The following is a 22,024-nucleotide window of genomic DNA, read 5'->3' on the forward strand; positions in this document are numbered from 1 at the left end:
CCACGGGGTTGTCAGGCTGGATGCAGCCTTGTGGAATTAGAATTAGGCTTTAATAATTTATAACGCAGGTGAGGGAAACTGTTACTAAATTTACAGCGGAGAAGTGCCGGTGAGGCTCCGTGCTGACACCGTGATCCTGCAGCTGGGCCATCCGCTCCGCTGCCTGCCCGTTGTTATTAGCATTGTTATTATTTTGGTGATTTCATCTTGAGAGAGAGTGCAGAGATGGTTACACTTTGGCCGTGCACGTGACGGGCAGAGGAATCTTTTCGATGAGATGAAACAAGGCCAACGGATCCGGCTTTTAGCTGTGTGTTTCTGCTGCTATTTTCCACAATTTGGGTTTATGTAACAGGTAACTTTGTGCTTGTATACATTTTTGGCGGAGCTTTGGAACCTCAGAAGCGGGTGCTGGAGCGCAGGCCGTTCTATTTCAGTTTATCAGACTTTTATATTTATTAATCTGGGCTGGGGCCTGGATGCCCCGCTGATGGGGGCATTTCTTTCCCCCCGGATGGCAAACAAATCCAGTGTAAGGGATGGGATCGCGTTGCCGACAGCGTATTATATTTGGAAAGTAGAAGCTGGTGGTGCAGAGGACCTCAGGAAAAATGAAAAAGATGGTGTAAGGCTTTCTCGTGACGGTAATGCCAGCTGCACAGCTCAGCATCTGGTGCTGCACATGCTGCCTTGGAGAAGCTGTGGAATTTGTACTTCCATTTTTGAGAGATTTAGTGCGCATATATATAATTTTGCATTAAACGGTTCTTATCTTCCTGAACTTGTTTACAGTTGCCCTAAATTGTGCTTTCTAAAGCTTCTCTTGTTAAAGACAGATGCAAATAATGTCTGTTTCAATGGCTTTAATAATTTATGCAGCATATGAGTAACCAAATATTTTAATAAAATAAGTACTTGAAAGTGTTCTTGATCGTGTGGAATCAACTTCTTTTAGCCTGCGAGTCACTTTGGTAATTGAAGTCAACAGACACTGAGGATGAGTAATGCTTTCCAAGGACATGTTCTAAGACCCTGATCCTGCAAGTGCTTATGCCGATGCTTAACTTTGCACGAGTGTGTGGCCCTACTGAAACTGGCAGAGTGCTCTGCCTAATAATGGCGTTACTAATGCGAATAATAGAGGTGCACATGCTGGTAAAGTTAACTGTATGCAGAGCTGCTTGAAATATGTAGGCCGAAATTCCTCCTATCTTGTTTTCCTGAAATATTACTCATGTATTGCACCAAGATGCAATGTGCCTTTTTAACAGGCGAGACAGGCTGCTAAATACAATAGCTGGTTGGAGGATTCCACTCTTTAAAAGCTTCCTTTTGGTATTTCTCAGTAATATGGAATTAGTTACAGCAGCACTACCAGGGCATGTTTTATAGGAAGAGGCAATACTTATTTCTCAGGCCAGCTGATAGAGTTGGGAAACAAACAAACTTCTGCTTGCAGAAACCTTTTTGGCGCTCTGCCTCTCTGCAAACCTTGTCTGGCTTGTGCCCTTAGAACTATTATGGGTACCATACTGCTATTATTGCTGAAATGCCAGAATGTGGAATAACTGTGTGTTAAGAGATTCGGTACAAAAACAGGACGTCTGAAATGGAGAGTAAGGAGGCAGTATGTGAAATTTTGTCAGTTTTAGTGAAATTGTGAAGCGTGGCAGTACTTTTTGTGGTACTTTTTAATGTTGCTATAAGGTCTTGTGTGTATGTATGATAAATAAACTGATTTTTTTTTCTTCTGTCCTGAGCACTTTTGATGACTCTCAAGTGAAAAAGATATTCATACCTTCTTGAGTACCCATCATTTAGCTTGCATGGCGCCCTCCAGCATGAGTTCAAGTTACTTTGTCTCACGTAACATGTAGTTCAAAGCTTCAATCCTTTGTCAAGTCTACAGGTGTATGAAGTTCTGTTGACATAATGATGTCATCATCAGGTCAGAATTTTTCCTGCTGTAGGGTTTTTGCTAAATGTGAGGCAGATAAAACAAGGGAGAGAGAAGAACAATTGCACTATTACTATAATTTGTTCCATAAGACCTGCATACGTATTGGTGGGTGATCTCTCCAAACGCTCTGTCTGGGTAAGCTGTCAGAATGAGAAGGGTGAAGACAGAGCAAGGGGGTTGGAAAATGTCAGTTAATCTTTACCTACTTAATCAATTTTGGAATATATTTGTAATACTTGTTTTCCTTCAGTAGGGATATGTCCTCAGCACCAACTACTCCTCCATCAGTGGATAAAGTAGACGGATTTTCTCGGAAGTCCGTCAGAAAAGCCAGACAGAAGAGGTCACAAAGCTCCTCCCAGTTTAGGTCTCAGGGCAAGCCTATTGAGTTAACTCCCCTGCCTCTGCTGAAAGGTAAGCTCAAGAATGATTTTTAATTAAAAATACCCAAAAAACCTAAAAACCATAATTCCAAACAGTTGTACTCTACGGTTGACTTCTAAAATCAAAGTGTTCTCTTGCCAGAAATTGCATGGAAATTTTGCCAGTAATGAGGAATGTTTCATGCCAGAAATGTATGTATTTAAGCTCTACAGAATATTTTATCTGTGACTTGAGGGTGTGGTAATTGTTTGCAATACTTCTGGAAGTTTCAAATGCTAATGTTAACCCGTATGATGACTTGAATTTTCAAGGCACCCAGGCTGTGTGTGAGTATTTTAGTTTGTGAATACTCAGCTGATACACAAACTGAGCAATAGTTATGGTGAGGCCAAGCTGCCTTGTGAGCATGGGGAAACTTGCACGCAGCTCCTGGCTTCTGCTGGGTTTTGGAATTGAAAGGTGCCATGCACTGCAGCATCTCAAGAGAAACGATCAGGTCTTAGGCAAGACATTACTGTGAGGACAGCCTGCGTATCCCCGCTCCAGTTGAGTTGCTGCGGGAAAATTTAACTTCTAATTTGGGAAAGGAAATGATGATCCAGCTTACAGCTCTTAAAAGGCTGACAGTATCTCTCTAATATCTCGAATGCTTCCTCTAAATCCTGTTTGGCACTGAATTTCAGTACAAATCCAGGGGCCAGCAGCTTCTCTCAGAATTACGTTTGGTGTGGCAGAAGGAATCACCTCCTTACTCAGTTCTGTGATTTTTTTTTTTCACTGCTGTTCTTCTTTTCTGTTACAATGAATGAAGCTAAGCACAATTTGTGCTGATCATTTTGGAAAATAGAAAGATGAATAGGTTTAATATTAGGCCTGTTCATTTTTGCTTTGTGGGCATGTAGATTTCCCAGATCTCTTCCTCTACCCATTTGATAAATCTGGTAATCGCTACTGAAATATGTAATGAATGTGTGATTGCACTTTGGTTTGGTTCGTATCCTTGCTTCTTCATAAGAACAGACTAGTTGCAAAAAAAAAAAAAAAAAAGAAAGAAAGAAAAGAAAATAATTGCACAGCTTACGTGTATCTCTTAAATTAAATAAAACTTGGATTGTAGGATTTGTTCTGCTGGGGTTGTCATTAAAATACTTGAGACTTCTTTCTGTGGAATGCGTGCGAGAATGTACAAATAAGCATACTTGCTGAAAAGAAAGGTCCAAATGACCATCTAACCCCACTGTATTAAGCTGGCAAGGGCTGATTTGGAAGTGTAGAAGAGGCTGGAAGAGCAGGGTGGGCCTGGAGTGCTTCCACTACTCACCATTTTTCACTGTGTCTGCCAGCGTCGGTGGATCTGGCGTTCTGGTTTGTAGTGAATTTTCTTTTATGAACTTTTCCAGTTGTTCAGTGAAAGTAAGATAAAGAAACAAATGCTCATTTAAAGTCATTTAAAACCCCTTTTGTCTATTTTTGGAGGCCATTTTTGAGATGCAGGTAATTTCCCTTAAAAATACAACTTGTTACTTTTCAGTAAACAGAGTTTGGCCTTTGGCGTAAGTGGCTACGTTACTGAAAAACACTTAGATTTGTATTTGAATAAGTGTTTAAATTATTTGGTTATATTGTATAGTCCTGTTCAGGGAACACGGCAGGTGTGTGCACAGACATAAGAAAAATGTTGGCTTTGTCTGAGGACGCGGTCTTGCAGAAACACAGGTGTGTGCAGGTGCTTATTTCGACTGCTGTAGCTAGTCCTGTGGATTGAGATGTAATAAGATAAAACAGATGGGGCACAGAGAGCGTTACTGAGATTTTTATGATTAGTGTCATAATGAGTTACAGTGGTCCAGCTTCAAATTAAGAATCTGATCCTGTGAGTTGGTTTTCCCCCTTTGACTTAATGCGGATTCCCTTAGGCACGGGGCTCTGTACAGATCATTTTGCAGGATTTGGGCCTAATGATGCATCTGAAACAGCAGTGGTATTGGTCCCTGCTGAAGGGACACCAACAGTTAAAAACTGTGCTACTATTTAGAATTATTCTTGATCTACTGATTATTGTAACAATTAGGATTATTAAACCTGAAAAAAGTGATATTTCGTCTGCATTTTTCATGCTTTTCCTGGACAATTATCTGAAAGTCCTAATCGTTAAACTTTTGGGCTTGCACTTACCCTCCAACAAGTAACTAGTCCTATTACTTTATTCAGTAACCACATGATTTCCTATTTTATTCTTATTATTTCAATCTTTAAAGTCAAGAATGAAGATTTTTTCAGCAAAATAGCTTTTTTAAGACTGAATAATGAGATCAGTTTGGAGATCTCCAGTTGCTAAGTATACTTCTTGTTTTGGATAAGTTTCAAATTTCATTAAACCTGTTTAAAAATATTTCAGTACAGGAAGTTTTTAGAGGGCAGACCTTGAATTTGACCTTAAAGATTTTATATTTGTGATGGAAGAGTTTTGCAGACAAAACCACACATGCTATGCTCTTCTCTTCTGTTCCCCTCTTCTTTCCTGTTCCCTTCAAACTGTATCTCATATTGATAGTTGCAGCCTGTATTTTCTCTCAGAGAAGCACCTGCGTGGACTTCAGTATCTTCTTTCATTACAAGAATAAAGTATGCAGCAAACTAGATAAATGCTTTGTTCATTCTTTGCAAGTTTTTGTACAGTGCCTGTCACCATAATGATTTGAGCACCTTCCAGTTGTGTATTAAGTGACGTGACTACGCATCTGTCACATCTTATCTACTCTCATTCCTTTCCCTAGGGGCAGAGTCATATACAGCGAAAAGGCTTGTTTTGGTAGTGTTTTAATGCAGTCTGTTCCTTTCTGTGGACATACATGCCTGTATTGCAGGAACAGATAAGTTGGAGCTGTTGTTTATTTGATAATAATGATGTTTCAGGAAATAGAAATAGGAGACAGAATGTGTTTCAGTGTTATGTACAAGGCTGAATGATAACTTGCCATTTAGGAAGTGTAGTGAGAAGAACTGGAGCTTTCGGTGGTGCTTATTCTACTTAAAGCATAGGGGAAGGAGGTTGTTACTGTGTGTTTTATTATTATTATTATTTTAATTAACATAAGTGTGTGTATTGTTAAGCTCTTTGTGAACCAACATTTAATGTATCTATGAGATGCAGGAGCCTTCTGAGGCCCTACTGGGCTGAATTAAGGCTCTCAAATGACCCAGGCCAAAAGAAAACTCTTCATGCAGTCAAGACTTTCGTGTCCTCTGTTCTTCTACCATCAAGGCTTTTCTGATAATTTAATTGTTGTTATTTACTGCACTCGGACTAAACAGGGGAGGTTTAGGCTAGATATTAGGAGGAAATTTTTCACACAGAGGGTGCTGACACACTGGAACAGGTTGCCCAAGGAGGTTGTGGATGCCCCATCCACAGTCTGGTCTGGTGGTTGGTGACTCTGCACATAGCAAGGGGGTTGAAACTCGATGATCATTATGGTCCTTTTCAACCCAGGCCGTTCTATGACTCTATGATAACTTAGAGTTGTTTTACAATATGACTAATGCTGAATCTAGTGTTTCAAAAGCAATCTGTCTTCCTTTGTTTCAAGTGGAATGGTACAAGAATTGCAAACAGAAGCTGTGGTACAGTTGGCCTGCATTTTCAACATATGTGCTCGTAAAAAGGTTTAAATCTCATGTGCACTTAGGTGCTTGCATGTTCTTGTCTGGTGTGTCCTACCCTGTGTTACAAGGCTTTATATTTTGCCTTAACTTTTATAGAGGCTCTTGGTATCAGCAGGGTTGGCAGGTCCCTGAGGTAACTGGTTTGTGGCAGTCCTGGTGAAGGGCCCTTATCTAGGTATGACAACATCCACTTCTGTGCCTTAGGCACATCCACTCAGAGTTCGTTAACCAAGTCTGTGGCATGCCTCAAAGCACACTTCCGTAGCGGAAGGTGATGCTGTATGTTGTATGTGCATTGGAAAGGGGTGGTACTTACCAAAAGTTCTTTTACTTTCATTTTCTGTAGATACTCATAACTTACAAGTCTTTGGAGGAAGATTGGTAGGGATACATCGCTGGTAGGAAAAGAAAATGCTGTAGTGTATTACTGAGCCCATGAAAACAGACCAATTTCATTATTACCTATAAAAGCAGAAAGAGTCCATTCCTGGTTCTGGCAGTATCTGTCGTGTTAGGGGATGAAGACATTCATGCAGGTGACTACGAAGATCATATGGCTTACGAATAAATGTTGAACAGAATTGGGCAGAAAACTAGCATGTGATTCACAGTATTCTTTTCATCCTCCTATTCTCATTAGAAATTCATAGTAAGGTAAAGCAAACCATATAAAAGAAAGACTGTTAAATATTAAAGCAGTGTATCTCATCTTTATAATTTCAAGGGGCACCTCTTGTTTCCTATCAGTCACCCACGTTTTCCAGTATTCTAATGCAATGTAGTTACTTTCAGGTTTATTTTTGTTGAAAACAGGCCTCAGCTCAAGCTATAATTTTTATTTTTGGCAATTTTTCTTTCTTAAAAGAGGCGCTCAGAACAGAAGTTCTCTGTCAACAATACCAATTGCTTTGCTACCTCAATATTATGAAATTTATTGAGCTTCTTATACATTTATCAGATAGTTTCCATGGCATTAAAGAATTGCTGTGGTGGCAACAAAAGAGCGCTGCATAGTCAGTAAGGGAAAATCTTTCACTTGCTGTTTGCTTTTGATTGTTATATTATTTCCCTATAGGTGTGATTTTATTATAAGCTTTTCTTATGAATCCTATCTGTAGGCTAAATGCTGGAGTTCCTAAATAGTCAAAGATCCTTTCAACTCTGGAAGACTTTTGCCTAAGTGAGAACTACAAGATGTGTACCTTCCTTCTCAAATACATTTGATTAAAAAAGAAATCCTCTTTATCATGCATTAAAAATATTTCAGTCTAAAGAAACGTACGTATGGAAGGTGGTAGTTATTATCCTTATAGAATCATAGAATCAGCAAGGTTGGAAAAGACCCATGGGGTCACCCAGTCCAACCATCCACCCATCACCAGTAGTTCTCACTAAACCATGTCCCTCAACACAATGTCCAAACGTTCCTTATAGAATTATAGGAGTTGTACAGGAAGAAAGCTTGTATGTTCTGTTGATTGCATGAGAGTTGGCTCCTTGTCATTTCTATACTTATCTCCATTTATGAAATTTGGAGTGCTTTACAAATATCAATTAACTATTAATAAAATATCTAAAGTTATTACTTTATCCTAATTTACAAACAAGAATAGAGGATCATAATGGCTGTGACTAGCAAAATCAAATTTTGCTCTATTTCCATAAGTGGAAATAAATCCTCATTTATTGTCTGAAAGAGATCTTGGAACATGGTCTGTTCTGCACACGATGGTGAATCAAACATCAGTCCTGGAGCTCCTGTACAGAATTTTGCACTTGTTCTGATTGAAATAAGTGCAGACATAGCAGGCTCACTCCCTGTAAGATTTGGGAAAAGGACCACATTTCCAAAAGGAAGTAGGATTTATCCTTACTTTTGGCCTTACGATATGTGGGGTTCCTGTCGTGCAGAGTTAAACTCTTCACCTTTTCTTGTGCTCTTGGCAGTTCTTTTTTGGTTATATATTTAATGTCCTCTTCAATTCTGTAAACATCTGGTGGTTGTAGTGTAGAATAGTTTCTGCCAGTGATCTTAAATGTTTCGGGTTGTTCTAAGATCTGTTTGGCAATTACGTTCTGCTCTGTGGACGTTTCTGCATGCTGTTGTCTTTCATGTCCAGAATGTAGTTCTGTAAAAAATACATTTACAAAAAATGTATATCTGTGGAAATGTTGCCTTGCAAGTCAATGTCTTAGTAAAACAAAACAAACCTCTGTACGCTGACAGTATATTAGTGAAAGTGCAGTTGGTGAGAAATCCTGTTGGCTTAGCCTTCATATTGTAATAATCTCTGTTTCCATTCAGCTGTCTTTATTTATGTGTTCCTAGGTCTATTTAGATCGGAGGTCTAGCCTGTGTTTCCCTTGCCCAGACCTTCAGTGTAGTTCTCTTCCTTCCTGAATTTCTCACTCTACTTTGTGGAAATGTTAAGGAATGATTGTTCTCTCTTCTTGCTTTTTAATTATCTTTAAAACTGAAGTGACGTGCAGTTACTGTGTAGGAGATATTTCTGTACTCTTCACAAGATTGAGTCTTAAATCTTGATGGTGATTTTCAGCAATGTCTGGACTTCACCATCATCAGAAGCAATTGTTTTCAGTCTGTGTTTGTATGGCATGTCTCTATAATATGCTTCTCAATATTATTTATTTCTCTAATAATATTTAAGTGTTCTGTGTCCAGGTGAATCTCTTTGAGTCTATAATGAAACCTCCTGCTTCTGTAATAAGGACCTCCTTTATGTTCCTTTTTCTCAAAGTATTTTTAACAAATACAGATTCTGGTTTAGCCACGCAATTACTTCTATGCTTGTTGAAGTACAGTGCTGCCTTTATTTATTACAGATAAAGATATGGAGCTTTATATTTTAAATGCACATTTTCCAAAGCTCTGGAGTCATGTGTGATTTATTGCTTGTCCTTATGTGTATCAAATGTGTATAATACACATCTGTGTCTACAAGCAACTTATTTAATATAAAAAGTCCAGGTATTAAGTTTATTTCATTTGTCTGTTTTGTTTTTAAGATTCAGTACTTGGATACTACTTTTGTCCATCAGCAAAGTTCTATAGCATGGAGACAGTGCCTTCGTGTTCATCCATTGTGAGCACACGTCTTCCTGAAAAATGAGCACTTTCATTTGCACTTTGTGGGGAGTGGGAGGACAATAAACTATTTTTAGGCTCAGGGTAACTTCCTTTCACCCACAGTTTGCTCATTGAAGCGATTGCTGTTTCTCTGGCTCAGTTTTGCAGTATTTTTTAGCCGTAACACACAGGAGGACTCATGGAGTTCAGTGAGTTTTGGTAGGGTTGGGCTTCTATGGATTTGTGGAACTGCATAATCTCGGTAATTAATTAAAAAATATCAGCAAAGGACATGTGTTGTTTCTTAAAAACTTCGGGAAAATCTTTCAGAAGAATGCTAGTGCCTTGTGTCAGAAGTCCATGGCAGGGTATGCCTTAGAGTACTCGCTGGCTGTGTTGCTGGCTGTTGCAGATGCAGTTGTATGATATTCGTATTCTGGAGGCAAAGCTCATGGGAGAAGTTTTCAATCATATACCACACTGTCTCATATATTCAGGGGGAAGTGTTTTGGTGATCTGATTGTTTAAAAACGTTTTGCCTTCTGTTTCTTTATTTAAACCTTCATAATTGTAGTCATCTGCTTCAGTATCCTGTGCCCTTTTGGTTGAATCAGCAGAACTGGTACGGTGATGGACTTCTCTGTAGAGTTGGTAACTTCTGAGTGTGGGTTCTGCTAAGAAAGGAAATAAAATGCTGCTGCAGCTGCAGTGCTACAGTCTGAGAGTCTATGTAAGATGTGTTGGAAAGCTGTGGTATCTGTCCAAGGAATGAGTGTAAAATATTCAGTGCCCCTCAGTTGCTGCACTTGATGGAAGAATTGTTTTGAGTAAAGCCTTAAAGTTGAGCTACAGGGGAGCTGGTTTTGATCAGAAGTCTTAATGATTTATAATAATAGCTTGCTGTAGGGTTTTTCAGTGGCAGTGATGGATATAATTTTGATTTTTTTCTAAAATGTTCTTAGATGTATTTAATCAAAGAATGTATTTTCAACCTCCTATAGAAGTTTATTTTTCAAGTCACAGCGTGTCTCATACTAATTAACTGCTATATTAAATAGTGTCACTTGTGAACAAAGTATATAATAATTTCATTTTAAAACACTTCAGCAGCTTTTGATGTTTTTATTAGTACATTTGAATAAAATAGAATCGTTACTTTGTGTTTAAACCATTTATTGTTTGCTGCTGTTTTGTCTTTTCTGATCTGTATGTCAGGTTCTCAGTTGCAGTGGTTTTCCCTGAAGGTGATGTGCCTGACACCTTCCCTGGTGTCTGCTGGAGTTTATGGCAGAGAAGGGCCACAGTGAAAAGGAGTCGATGTACAAGCTGAAATGGTCAGAAAATGAGGAAGAGGGTGAGGCTTTTCTGGGTAGCTTCCTAAAAGGGAAAACAGAATAGCAGTTTGCTGTAAGCTGTGTTAAACATCATTGGACATGTTGCCAGCTCATCTATAACAGTGGTTTCATGTGTCCTCTGACCTAGAGAGCTTGTTTTAGCAATTTAATGTGATACTTCGTTACTGTACAAGTTACAAGAGGGGTGGAGGCAAGCAGTTTGTTATTCACATAATAAGAGTTTGTGCATTATTTGGTGAGTTTGAACCACAGAATTTGAAGATCTAAGAAGTGGGTGCATTTGCTGCAAAACATCATTCACAGACTTCACCTTCCTTAGTTGGTGGTATTTTGGGGAAGCTAAAAGAAATCATCAGTGATACCTCGGGGATGATGAGTAAGTACAGATAACTGTGTGTAGCTGGCAGTAGAAGTGCTCATTCTTAGGGTTTGACTGCTCCATTGGAGGTGATGGTTAAACACTCACATACTGTAATTTTATTCAGAAAAATCCCATACCTTTGTGAAGCATTAAAACAATGAAATAAATGTTGCATAGTTACCCATTTTATGCTGTTCCCTGTGAACGGTGCGTGGATATAAATGTAGTTCATTGTATAATGTGAGGGAAGACTGCTTCTTCAGATTTTGCTATAATTAAGAAGATCAGAGCTTGGAAGATTAATTGGAGATTGATAATTAAGAATGGGTTTGCAGCTTGTTGAGGTGCATGAAAAAAAAAGACTGGTGCTAATAAGAAGAAACAACTGTGTTTGGTGTTGGATATGGTCTGTGGTTTTCTGTGGGAAGGTTTTCAGGAAGCTGCAGAGAGATGTGTGTGATGTTCCCTTATTTTCACCATGCCTGTGGTATTGGTCCCATCTGAGCTGGCCTTTTTTTTTTGCTTGGGAGTTCTTTTTGTCTCTGCAGTGTCGTTGGTCTCATTCAGTATCAACTTCTACTTCTGTTGCTTCTCTCTTGTGTGCTTGTACCAACCCAGCTTACGTTTTTCAAGTTTTTAAATGCAGGTTGCAATAAATTTGTTGCTTTCAAAATGTTGGATGTCAATTCAAGTTGATAATGGAGACAGTCAGAAAATGAAGAAAGGATTTCTTATTTCTGTTATGTTAACCAGTAGGATGTAACGCGGATGTCTAAACTTCCATTAGTTGGCAAGTTTCTCCTGTCCTCTCCACTTCCAAATTACAGTAGGGCACAGCTTTTACATGCAGAATGTTTTTAAAACAGAAAATGTATGTAGGAAGTGTTTTCTGAGTTCAGTTTAGAGCATCTATCTTTTCCATCGGTGGGAACAAAGGTGTGGAAGATGATGGTTACAGCTGAGGCAATCTTTGGAACCAACATAGGGAACATAATCTGCTTGGTGAACACAGCAAGTGTTACCAAGGGGAGGAAATTTGTCAGCTGGTTATCTTTTGGTGTCCAAAGAACCTTTTGGAGATGGGTTTTGCTGTCAGGGGCTAATGTGGCACTCTATCACTGGTTACTGTTGTTCCTTGCATTTCCCCTCTATTCCACCCAACAAATATTTTCCCTTTCTTTTCCCTTCTTTGTTCTCCGTGACTGTTTTCTGTACTCCACTTTCCACTTCTGACCTCTGACAGATACAATTCACATATTTTTCCACAAGAGGGTGATAAAACTCACCCGTGTGTGTAAAAACAGGCATTCCAGGTAGAGTAGCTTGCAGAGGTTATTGAAAATCTCAATACAGTAAAATCAGATGTATTTAGAAAGAGGGAAAAAACATCTTTTCAACATCTTAAACTCCTTCAGTGTGTTGCAGAGGTTGTTTGTCTGCACTTCTGAAGGCAAGATGAGACCTGTCAGGTTGGAGATCCGCCCTGTGAAGTGTGCCAGTGCCATCCTCCCTCTGCTGCTGTCATCACACCTCGCTGCAGGACAGGCCTCCTTTCCCTCTGTTATTCAGGCAGTAGTCCTCCTCATCCCTTCTGCACCATGGATTTTCTTGATTTTTTTTTTTTTTTTTTTTACTTCCTATTATTAGAAGAAACATCATCTCCACTGTCCCAGTGCTAAGAAACTACAGTGGTTGAAATTTATTCTCCTCTTTAAACAGCACAGTAAGGGTGGAAAAGGCAAGACAGAGAGAGAAAAAATAGCTGCTACTCTGATGTGCTTCTAGTAGGGAATCAGTAGAAATCTCTATCTGCCTTTGACAAAACCTAAACTTAGCAGGTATTTTATTCAAGATCAAATTCCATTCTAGCATCTAGCTATAGAAAGGGCCTATTGGTTATGGGTCTGGTGTAGAGAAGTGGTTATTAGTCCTTCTGGGAACAGAAATGAAGATGGTGCCTAAAGCTCTGACACAGGATTTGACTCTTGGAAAAAGTGGTCTATTTGTCTCTGAGTGCACTTGATGGCAAAGCGCGGCAGCAGACCTTGTAGGCGTGTGTGGGAAGGTTGAGATGGAGTGCTTTTAGTGCACTTTGAGGAAGAGGTAGTGTATCACAGTGGCTGTTAGGTGATATTTTCGATGCCATAAACTCAAAAAGTTTCCTTGCTGTAAACTGCCTGAGAATATCATCCGAGCTGCCAGATTAAATCTTGTTGGCCACAAGTAAAAAGAACTGCAGCAAGTCCCTTAATGTTAGAGAACTGAGCAAGTGAGATCTGTACTGTGGGCTAGGCATAAGCTGAGCAGTGAAAAGGCTTCTGGAAAAATTCTAGGCACTTTATTATGGTACGTCAAAGGGAGTCCTGGCAAGGAAGGAGTAAGGAACAAAATGCTTGAGGTTATCTTTACTGCATCCTTCAATTACTGTGAACTTTCAGGTCACAGAAAAAATTTCTCACTCTTCCTTAATTTCAGAAGAGCAAACAAATTCCACAGCACATGATGAGCACACTTGCATTCAACAAACTGTGTGGATGGAACACTTTGCTGCTTGGGCAGACAGGGCCAAGTTTCAGGCTTGGTTCAGGTGTCTCAATCTCAAGTGTGACAGATCTTTCCCCTTAACACAGAGGGGGACAACCCCATCACAAAGCAACCCTTCTACAAAGGGAAAGAGACTCCATGAAACCCAAATCTTTTTCTGTGTACGCTTCTGAGCTGGTTCTGAGTGAGAGGAATTTGAATTTACATTAGCAATGGAAAAGTCTTAAGTTTTGAGGTTATTGCACTGATGAAGGAATGTCATAGCATCTAGAAACTGAAGTGAGTGGCTAGGAACAGGTTTTGAAGTGTCTATCTTATATTTCTGAGTTACTTTTATTTCCTGCCTGGTAAGGAACAGTCACTCCTGCTGCAGAAACTTTGTTAATCAAGGATTTTGCAGAGAGAAAGATTGACATGCTTTTCAGACTAAATTCAGAGCTGGTCTCATTCGACATGAGCACATTGTTGGTCTCCCCTCGTTATGCACAATTGATCCAGGCATGAACAGGCATCATACCAGAGCAAAAATTAATTTGAGAGTCAACATCTTCAAAGTTGGTTCCCTTGTAGTGAAACGTGCCAAAGCTTCATGGTCAATAAAAAGCAAATAGCTTGGAAGTGAACATATTCTTACGTTTATTTAGTTTTGGATATGTATTACGCTTCTGGATTAAACCCCTGATATTTCAGATAAAGTTAATGGAAAAGCTCTGTGGTGATATGCAATATAGAATAACAGAACCTAGGGTATTTTTTCATTACCATTGGGCTCTTTGAGTAAAGCATTCAGTGCTTAATACCATTTTTGCTTATATAGTTTTAAATGTGTTGAGCAACAGGACCTATTTCGTATCTGGAGTTGCAGCAAAGATTGTGGGGTAGAGTGCCCCACTGTGTGTGCTTCATTTTGGGAAAGGAGGCAAATGTGTGAAAGGGAAATGTAATTTGGCTTTCCCCCTTACTCCAACATTCAGTGGGACGGCGGCAGTGCCTCCCCTGCTTCTGAGCTCTTCTGGTCAGTGCTGTTTCTCTGCATTATTTCCCAGGTTTCTTATGCATTCTGAATATCAGTATTTGGGATTATTATTTTTTCCCAGATTTATTATTTTTTTCCCAGATATATTAGTTGGTGTTTTTCCAAACTGAATTTCACTTTGTTTTTTGGCAACATAAAGAATTTGTTTAAGTTCCTTTGTATTATTTCTGACTTTACTGCTATTCAAAGTTCTGTGTTTAATATCCTTAGAAGTTGTCTATATGCTATTTTAATCATATAGATCATTAAGGAAGTTATTAATATCTGGACTAAATTGATTCTTGCATGTCTCTGGCATTTCTTTCCAGTTGGATACTTATTAAAGTATTCCTTATTAAAGATTCCTATCCTTTTATTTCTAGACATTTTGGCAGTACTGAGTTTCTCTGCCTTTCCTGTCCCCCTCAGAGTTGGAACCAGTTTTAAACACAGGGCTTTGGGATCAAGAGAAGTGTGACTTTTGTTTCTCATGTTGGAACAGAGCAAAATTTATAAATCTAATCACAGTCAAAATTGAAGTTGTATTATAATGATTGGGAATAATCTTCACATTGATTTCAATGTGCTGTCTTTGTACTTCTTGTACAGTAAAGGTTCTTAAATGATAAATTATTAAGTAAATATTTTCCTAGGGGAATGTGCTTTCTATTTTTATATATCATCTTGAGAACAGAATGTGATTCCTTTCTGTAGGGTCAGCTATTTGAAATACTTGCCTCTGTTTGTTCTAACTGCATAATCTATAATCCTCAATATGTCTTTAATCCACTTTATCTCTTACAGTTCTACATCTTTGGGATAAGGAAGACTGTAGTATGAGAGATAGAATTCAAGGGTGTAAAGTTTGGAAAGATTAGTTCAATTTCTGGACTCGGTATTGCTAGACTTCGATGAATGCCCTACAAAAGAAATGAAGAGTTAAGGAAATTAAGTACTCATATTTTGATTTCTATGGAATAAGCAAATAATAAACAACAAAAAAGTTTTATAATATTTCCTATCTGGAGCTATGATAAAATGAAAGATGAAATTTGCCACCAGGCTAATCTGAAAGATCTCCTACAGCCTTCAGGAAAAGGAATTGATTTATGTTAGTTTGACTTACTGTGATTATTGTGTGAAGTCAGATTGAATTTAAGGATGTTTACCTTCTATGCACAACTAAGGTAGAAAACTGCTACATATTTTTTTATGTTTGTCTACATAGAATTGAGTGGCTCTGTTACCTGGAATAACTACTGTTGTGTGTAGGTGAAAAACTTCTTAAAAATTGCTGGTAATCTCTATGTATTAATAGGCAAAATGTGACCTTTAAACAAAATTGTTGGTTTTGTTAGGGGTGTGTAGTTTGATGGACTTGATAAATGGTGCCTTTTTCAAGGAACAGAGGAAGGGCTGACCAGGCATGAACAATCAGCTGTCAACATTTCAGAAGGTTCTTTTTAATTTTAATTTAAACTCAGAGTTTAAGAGCACTGTTTTTGTGTGTAAATCTCAGGCAGAGCACTGTGCTAGGTGAGCACTGGCTGCCAGAAGTGTTAAATGCAAATGTAGTTGACTTTTCTCAGTGTTGCTATTATGTGTTTCAGTAATTGACAGCAATTGAGAACTGTTAAATAAAATCAGTTGTCAAAGGTCAGGTTTCTATGTTTGTCTAATCCTAAGGCATTAGGTACCATTTGTCAGGGGATGATGGATTTCTCATTTTGCTTAGTGACAAATAATCTGATGTTACAAGGCCTTTCAGTTTGGGAGGGGGTAGGCAGTGATCCCGTTGAATGGCGAACCTGTGCAGCACAGATAGTTGTTAATGAGGGCGTGCTGCTTAGCAGGCCTGGCTTCCAGCACCACTAGGATTTTGCCTTACTTTGTTAAATGGAGTTACGATAAACACAAATGTTTCTGGTTTCAGACTGTAAAAGATGGAAATCAGAGATGTTAAGGAAACCTGGCACAACAGTCCTAATGTTTGTTGTTTTTAGCAGAGGACGGGAACGTGCGTAACACTGAAAATCCACATTCTTATAATACTGAACAGAAGGAAAACGTTAGTGGGGAATGTCAGGATTACACATCTATAAAACTTCTGAGAATCCTGTGAGGAGATTTAAATTGCACTGTAGCTTGTTTTCATGAGTAGAGATTTCCTTTATAGGAAAAAAGACGTATGTAAAGCAGCACGGGCCCAGTTCACTGTGTGCCCTTAGAAATGGTTCCATCTCACCCTTTCCCCGGGAGGACGGCAGCCAGCTGAGGGAGCGTGTGAATCTCAACACCGAAACCTCTGCTGCTGCTCCTGTAACGCCAGAGCTGTTGCATTGTGTGGGTGCAGGGAAGGAGGGCCTGCAGATCTGACTTCTGCTGCTAACAGAATTTCCAGTGAGGAAATAAGTGGAAATTTGCATTTTTCCTTTTACACAACTAGAAATTGTCTAGCGGGGCATTAGCTTCACTGCTTAAATTTGTATTGTGCTCTCTGTACTGCCATACCATTTTCAGTAAAAGAGCAGTTGCATGGAGACAAAGAGGCTGCTGATTTAAGTCTTAATAGAGGAGTCTGTTGTGCTTCAGCTGTGGGAGGATTCTAAATGTAGCCAAGAGGTTGGCAGATGCTACCTGGACCGCAACTACTTCAAAATATTAAGCGGCTGTTAAAAAACATTTGATGGCTGAAAGAATTCCTGGGAAAAAAATATGACAGGTACAGGAGTTTTTGTTTAAAAATGCACTTACTGTCTGGGTTTTATTTGCTGTTCATTTTGAATAGTAACTGCAATAAAATAGAGTTAAGCTGCCAACTCCAGCAAAATATTGATGGGGGGAACCAACCTAATCCTTCTTTCTCTTCCCACCTGTCCTGCAATTTTTTGGTAAATTATGCTGGCTTATGTAACACTTTAACTTTCATTTTCAAGGGGAGTAAAGGCTGCTTTTGATTATGTCAGCTAGGCTCAAAGCTGTGTGGTGTTGTCTTCCGAAGTTCTCAGGAAGCTCCATGTGTCTGCTGATCTCAAGGTTTTCCTAAGCTATAACACTCTAAAAATTTACCATAGGGGGTTGTTTTGCGCTGCCATGTTTGAAAGCAGTGAAGCAGGGTGGTGGGACTGCTCAATTCCTCCTGCCTACAAGCTGCATGCTCAACAGAAGCCATGTCTGAACCATCCTCATTGCTGCACTGGTCTCTGCTGGACCCTGGAGCTGCCCCAGTTCCTCACCTTACTGCTGTGCCCTCTTAGCTGTGCCATTTCTGACCCGTGAGGTGCTGTGTGGGACGCATGAAATGTGCTACCCCAGCAGTTTGGGTTTGTTTTGCCTCTTGGTGGGTGGGGAGGGGAAATAAAAAAAAAAAAAAAAAAAAAAAGTGGTATGAAGCTGTCGTGCTGCATGCCTAAATGTAGAGAGAAGGCCTAAGGAAGCCATTGCGCAGGACCACAGTAGTTAATTTAAGCTAAGAGTGTGAACTTCTAATTAATTTCTGAGTGTAGTTCCCTTTATGACCTGTTTCACGAGTAGGGTTGATGACAGGATTGCCGTGCTGGGTCATTAAATAGTTAATGTTAATGGAGGTATTTGTGCTTCAGAAGCCTGGGTTTGCATGCATGTGGGTATAGGCATTTTCAGTAGAAGGCATTTGGTGCTTAACCTGGGAAAAAGTCAAAAGAGGTGATTGATGTTTTGTACCTTTAGAATAGAGCTGATTTTGTATGCCTGAAGCTTCAAGGAGGTGCTGCAAAACTGGGAAAAATCTCATTCGTGTGTCAGCCATAGCTCACATAGAGCCACAAAGTAATGCTCTCATGAACCAAAATCTCATTGAATCTGAATGGAAAACTCAGTTCTCCCTGGCCTAACAATTGCTGAAGTGATCATTTCCTGGTGTGCAAATTTCACTGAAAACTTGGAGATTTCTGCAGAGTTGTCTGAAAGAAGAAATAATTTTCTCCTCCGGTGTGCAGCGAAGGCACAGTGAAGGCTTTATCACAGAACCTGTGCGGGGCGGTCAGGGCTGTGTGTTCTGCTGCTTACAGAAGGATTTTTCACTTCTCATGAATGTTCTTTTCAGTTTGCTTCATACACTGACAGTTGTGGTTGAAAGTTCTGTATGCAGTTTGATTTTTTTTTAATTTTTTTGAAGTTTTCTTGCAGAATTTCCAAAGATATTCTTCCTGAAAGAGTAGGTGGGAAAAAAATGCACTTTTGCCCATGTTAAAGGTTCACTTCAGAACCTTGGTGGCTCCTTACCGTTTGGTCAAGGTGTTTCTTCTGCCCCCCATAAGACTTCTGCTTTGTCCATAAACACCAGCCCAAATCTGGCAGTGTTCTGAGGTGGTGGAAACTATTTTACGTGTAACAGCCAGATAGATAGATATCATAATTACGAACGATTGAGGATTTAGCATCTGTTATTAACCGGAGTGTGCGTGTGTCATGCTTGCAGAGATAGATGAGCATGATTTGTTTCCTCGTAGGTGTGACAGAGGTGTCAGCATGACTTGTGTGTGTGGCATGGTGAGATTCGTGCTGGGAGGTAGCAGAGGGCTGGGAGGTGGGCTGCAGGGAGGAGCTGTAGAAGGAGACTGATGGAGACACATTAAGTGATTGAAGAAACAGGGGAAATGTATTCAGTGGTACAATTGGGGAAAAGGAAAACACTGAATTTTTCATCTAAAGCTCGAGATGGGGTATGGTTATAACGTGTTATGGGGAGAAAGTACTGGTCAAGCTACTACCGTTGGCTAATAGCAGAAATTAGGCATGCACTTTTAAAAATGAGGACAAATATGTGCTTTCAGAACTGCGTAAAGTGTGGTTAGATTCTGTGTTGTGTGCTTCTACACCACGAGTCATGGCTTGCCTGAAAGCTGTGTTGTAGTTGAGCGCAGTTATGGAGTGCCTCCATGTTGGTCTGATGGATGGTTTCATTTGCATTAGGTGATGCGTTCTGGTAGTCCCTTCCAGCTCTCATAAACTTGCCCAGCTGTACACATTTAAGAAGCTGTGAATCATAGAATGGCCTGGGTTGAAAAGGACCTCAAAGATCATCTAGTTTCAACCCCCCTGCCACAGGCAGGGTCACCAGCCACTAGACCGGGCTGCCCAGAGCCACATCCAGCCAGTGAATATTTGTCTGAAAGGTTGTAAGGGCTTAGAGAAGCAAAGCGAGGCTTTCCAGGGTAGAAGAGCTGGGTATTTCCTTGGAGGAATTGTATGTCGCTGTTTCCTCAGCTCTGTGCACTCATGTGATACTCTGGCAGCTGCTGGCTCCTTTTACCGCTCAGTCTGGACACCAGGCCGTGATGTACAGAGCACATGATGACTCAAAATGCAATTGAGCTTGGTGGGAGCCAGGCCTGAGTACTGCGTGGTGCTGCGTAACCATTCAGAAAATCCAGGGTGTCTCAAATTGAGCATTGAAAATTAATGGATGCTGAATCCTATCATTTCTCAGCGTACTGCAAAGTTAGAATCTTGTGAGTAATGCAGCATAAAAACGATATCCTTGAAAGTGTTGTTTTTGTTTGGTCTGAGAAAAAATAAATATCACTCTATGCAAACTCTTTAAGATTAGCTGCTTTTATTACAGCTAAGTACCTGGAAGTTTGCTCTAATCTTAAATTAATAGAAGCAAATCTGATAAATTCATCTGGTTTTCATTCCAAAAAGCACAGACTGTCTCCAGTATTTCTCAGAAGTGTTGTGTGCAGGTAACAACGCAGCTCACTGAAGTTGAGGTGTGATCCCGGATGGAATGTCGTCACTGTGCTGCTTCACTTGGAACATGAAGTCCTTCCTTCTCAATCCCATTATTTTTTTTTTAAGCAATAAAATGTTAAAATTAATTATTTTGCTTTTAATTTGTTAATTTATTACTTCATTCTGCAGAGTTTCTTTTCCTCTCTAAGTGTAGCGTGCCGTATTACTGTTTTTACTGAAAGCTGTAGTTCATTTTGTTGTTTCATCAGGTCTATTTATTCTCATTAAGCAAATCTTAGCAAGCCTTGCAGGGTTAAAGTAGGGGTGTTGCTGTAGACTGAAAATAATTTCAAACTGTAATCCTGCTGAAGGTCTTCTATTTTCTCACTTCCTTCTGCCCGCCCTGAGTACGAGTCACTTGCTTGCCCTCCCTCCTGTCTTTCTGAGCTGCTAATGAGAACCCTGATACCACACACATCTATCATATTCACTTTCAACTTGTTATCCCCTTCCTTGGCTCTGCAGCTTAGGGAATATTGATCAATTTCTACCAAAACTGCCCAGACCTATTTTTCAGAGCCCTAAAGTTTATCTGTGTGGACGTGCTCTCAGCGCCTTTCGGTATCATAGTTTTACCTCTCGCTCTGCGGTGTAACATGTAGTAACTTACTGTGCTATCTTACATGTCCTTACACTATTTTTGCCCTTCTTGGCTATTTGCCTTCCCATTTCCAAACAACTTTCTTAGTCAGGAAGATCATTCAAGGTGAAAAGGAATGGTTGGGCTGCCCCTGCAGAAATGAGAGTGAAACCTCAGAGGTGCTGGCGAGGTGATCTAAAAAACAAAGCAACAAACAAAACCAACGAGTCTCACGGCTGTTCTCATAAGAATTCCTTAAATCCAGCCTTCTGATTGAGTCTTTTAGTGAATCTGAGGAAATGAAACAGCGTGTGCTGAGGAATCCAAAATCTGTGCAGGTTCAGAACGTGCTTAACTACAAACAGTGAATTGCTGAAAGGAAAGCTGCTTAGTGTACCTTGTTGAAAAATGATTATGCTCTTGTTCTCTGAAAATAAAGGATTGTAATTTAAGGCTGCCTTTATACCAGGAGGGTTTTCTCCTGAGTTGTTTCAAGGTAGAGTTGGAAAAAGGAAGTAATTTGTGAAATGTTGAAATGCAGTTCACTGTCAAAGGAACCAAAGAATAGAATTACTCAAAATAAATAGTTGCTCTTATTTTGAAAGCGTGTCAAAGTGTGGGAGCTTTATTTATGCATAGTTGCTATTGGCTGCACAAAACCCTCACTTCTGTGGCTAATGATAGATAGGAGTACTAATAATATAATTCATGCCTTGTCATATTTTGCTTGCTTAATCATCTTGTTTGGCACTTCCCCGGCCGTGTTCTGTGCGGACGTAATTCAGGAATGAAAGCTCACTCGGGCGCTGGCATTACCGTACGACAGTCACATAGGCTGGGATTATGCAGATAATGAAAGGACTCTGACTAGCCCATGTTTACCTCCTAAAAGTTGGGTGAAGTTAGGGACAGTAAATAGGCAACGTGCTGGGAGCAGTCTCCTTTGCAGGACGATGGCCATCTCCTTGCGTCAGGACTGCTTTCAAGAGCCAGGGTGGGTAAGCAGAAACCGAGAGCTCTGGCAGACACAGCAACGTGTGTCAGCAGTGCTGCATGAACTGTCTGCCACGCAGGAGTGCTCTCTGTGCACGTCTTTTGGGAACTTGTCCATCTTTAACACGCTCTTGCTGCTTTCAGAAGTTGTATCTCAAGGATGGTGTTTTTTGTTATTATTTTGTTATTATTTTGTTAGAAAATATTTGAAAGTAATTTTTTGTTTTCCTTAGTTTAATGTTTATAGCCACAAATTCAAAATCTGAAAGCATTTTCCTCGATGCTAACAGTGAACACTGAATT

At 39.8% G+C, this 22,024-nt stretch overlaps 1 protein-coding gene across 4 annotated transcripts in view; it reads left to right on the forward strand.

The window, feature by feature from the left end:
* Positions 1-22,024, forward strand: part of PPP2R5E (protein phosphatase 2 regulatory subunit B'epsilon) — a 73,085-nt gene that overhangs the window by 1,127 nt on the left and 49,934 nt on the right. For 2 of the 4 annotated variants that reach the window (XM_015287890.4, XM_046942448.1), the window contains exon 2: positions 2,211-2,374. In XM_015287890.4, coding sequence (XP_015143376.1) covers positions 2,218-2,374 — 157 coding nt within the window. In that variant the 5' untranslated portion in view covers positions 2,211-2,217. Of the gene's footprint in view, positions 1-2,210; positions 2,375-21,633; positions 21,723-22,024 lie in introns of those variants that run through there. The other 2 variants (XM_015287891.4, XM_040701594.2) reach the window with 2 other exon arrangements.

Source organism: Gallus gallus, chromosome 5, assembly GCF_016699485.2.
Source record: "Gallus gallus isolate bGalGal1 chromosome 5, bGalGal1.mat.broiler.GRCg7b, whole genome shotgun sequence".
In the NCBI taxonomy this organism is placed as follows: Eukaryota; Metazoa; Chordata; class Aves; order Galliformes; family Phasianidae; genus Gallus; species Gallus gallus.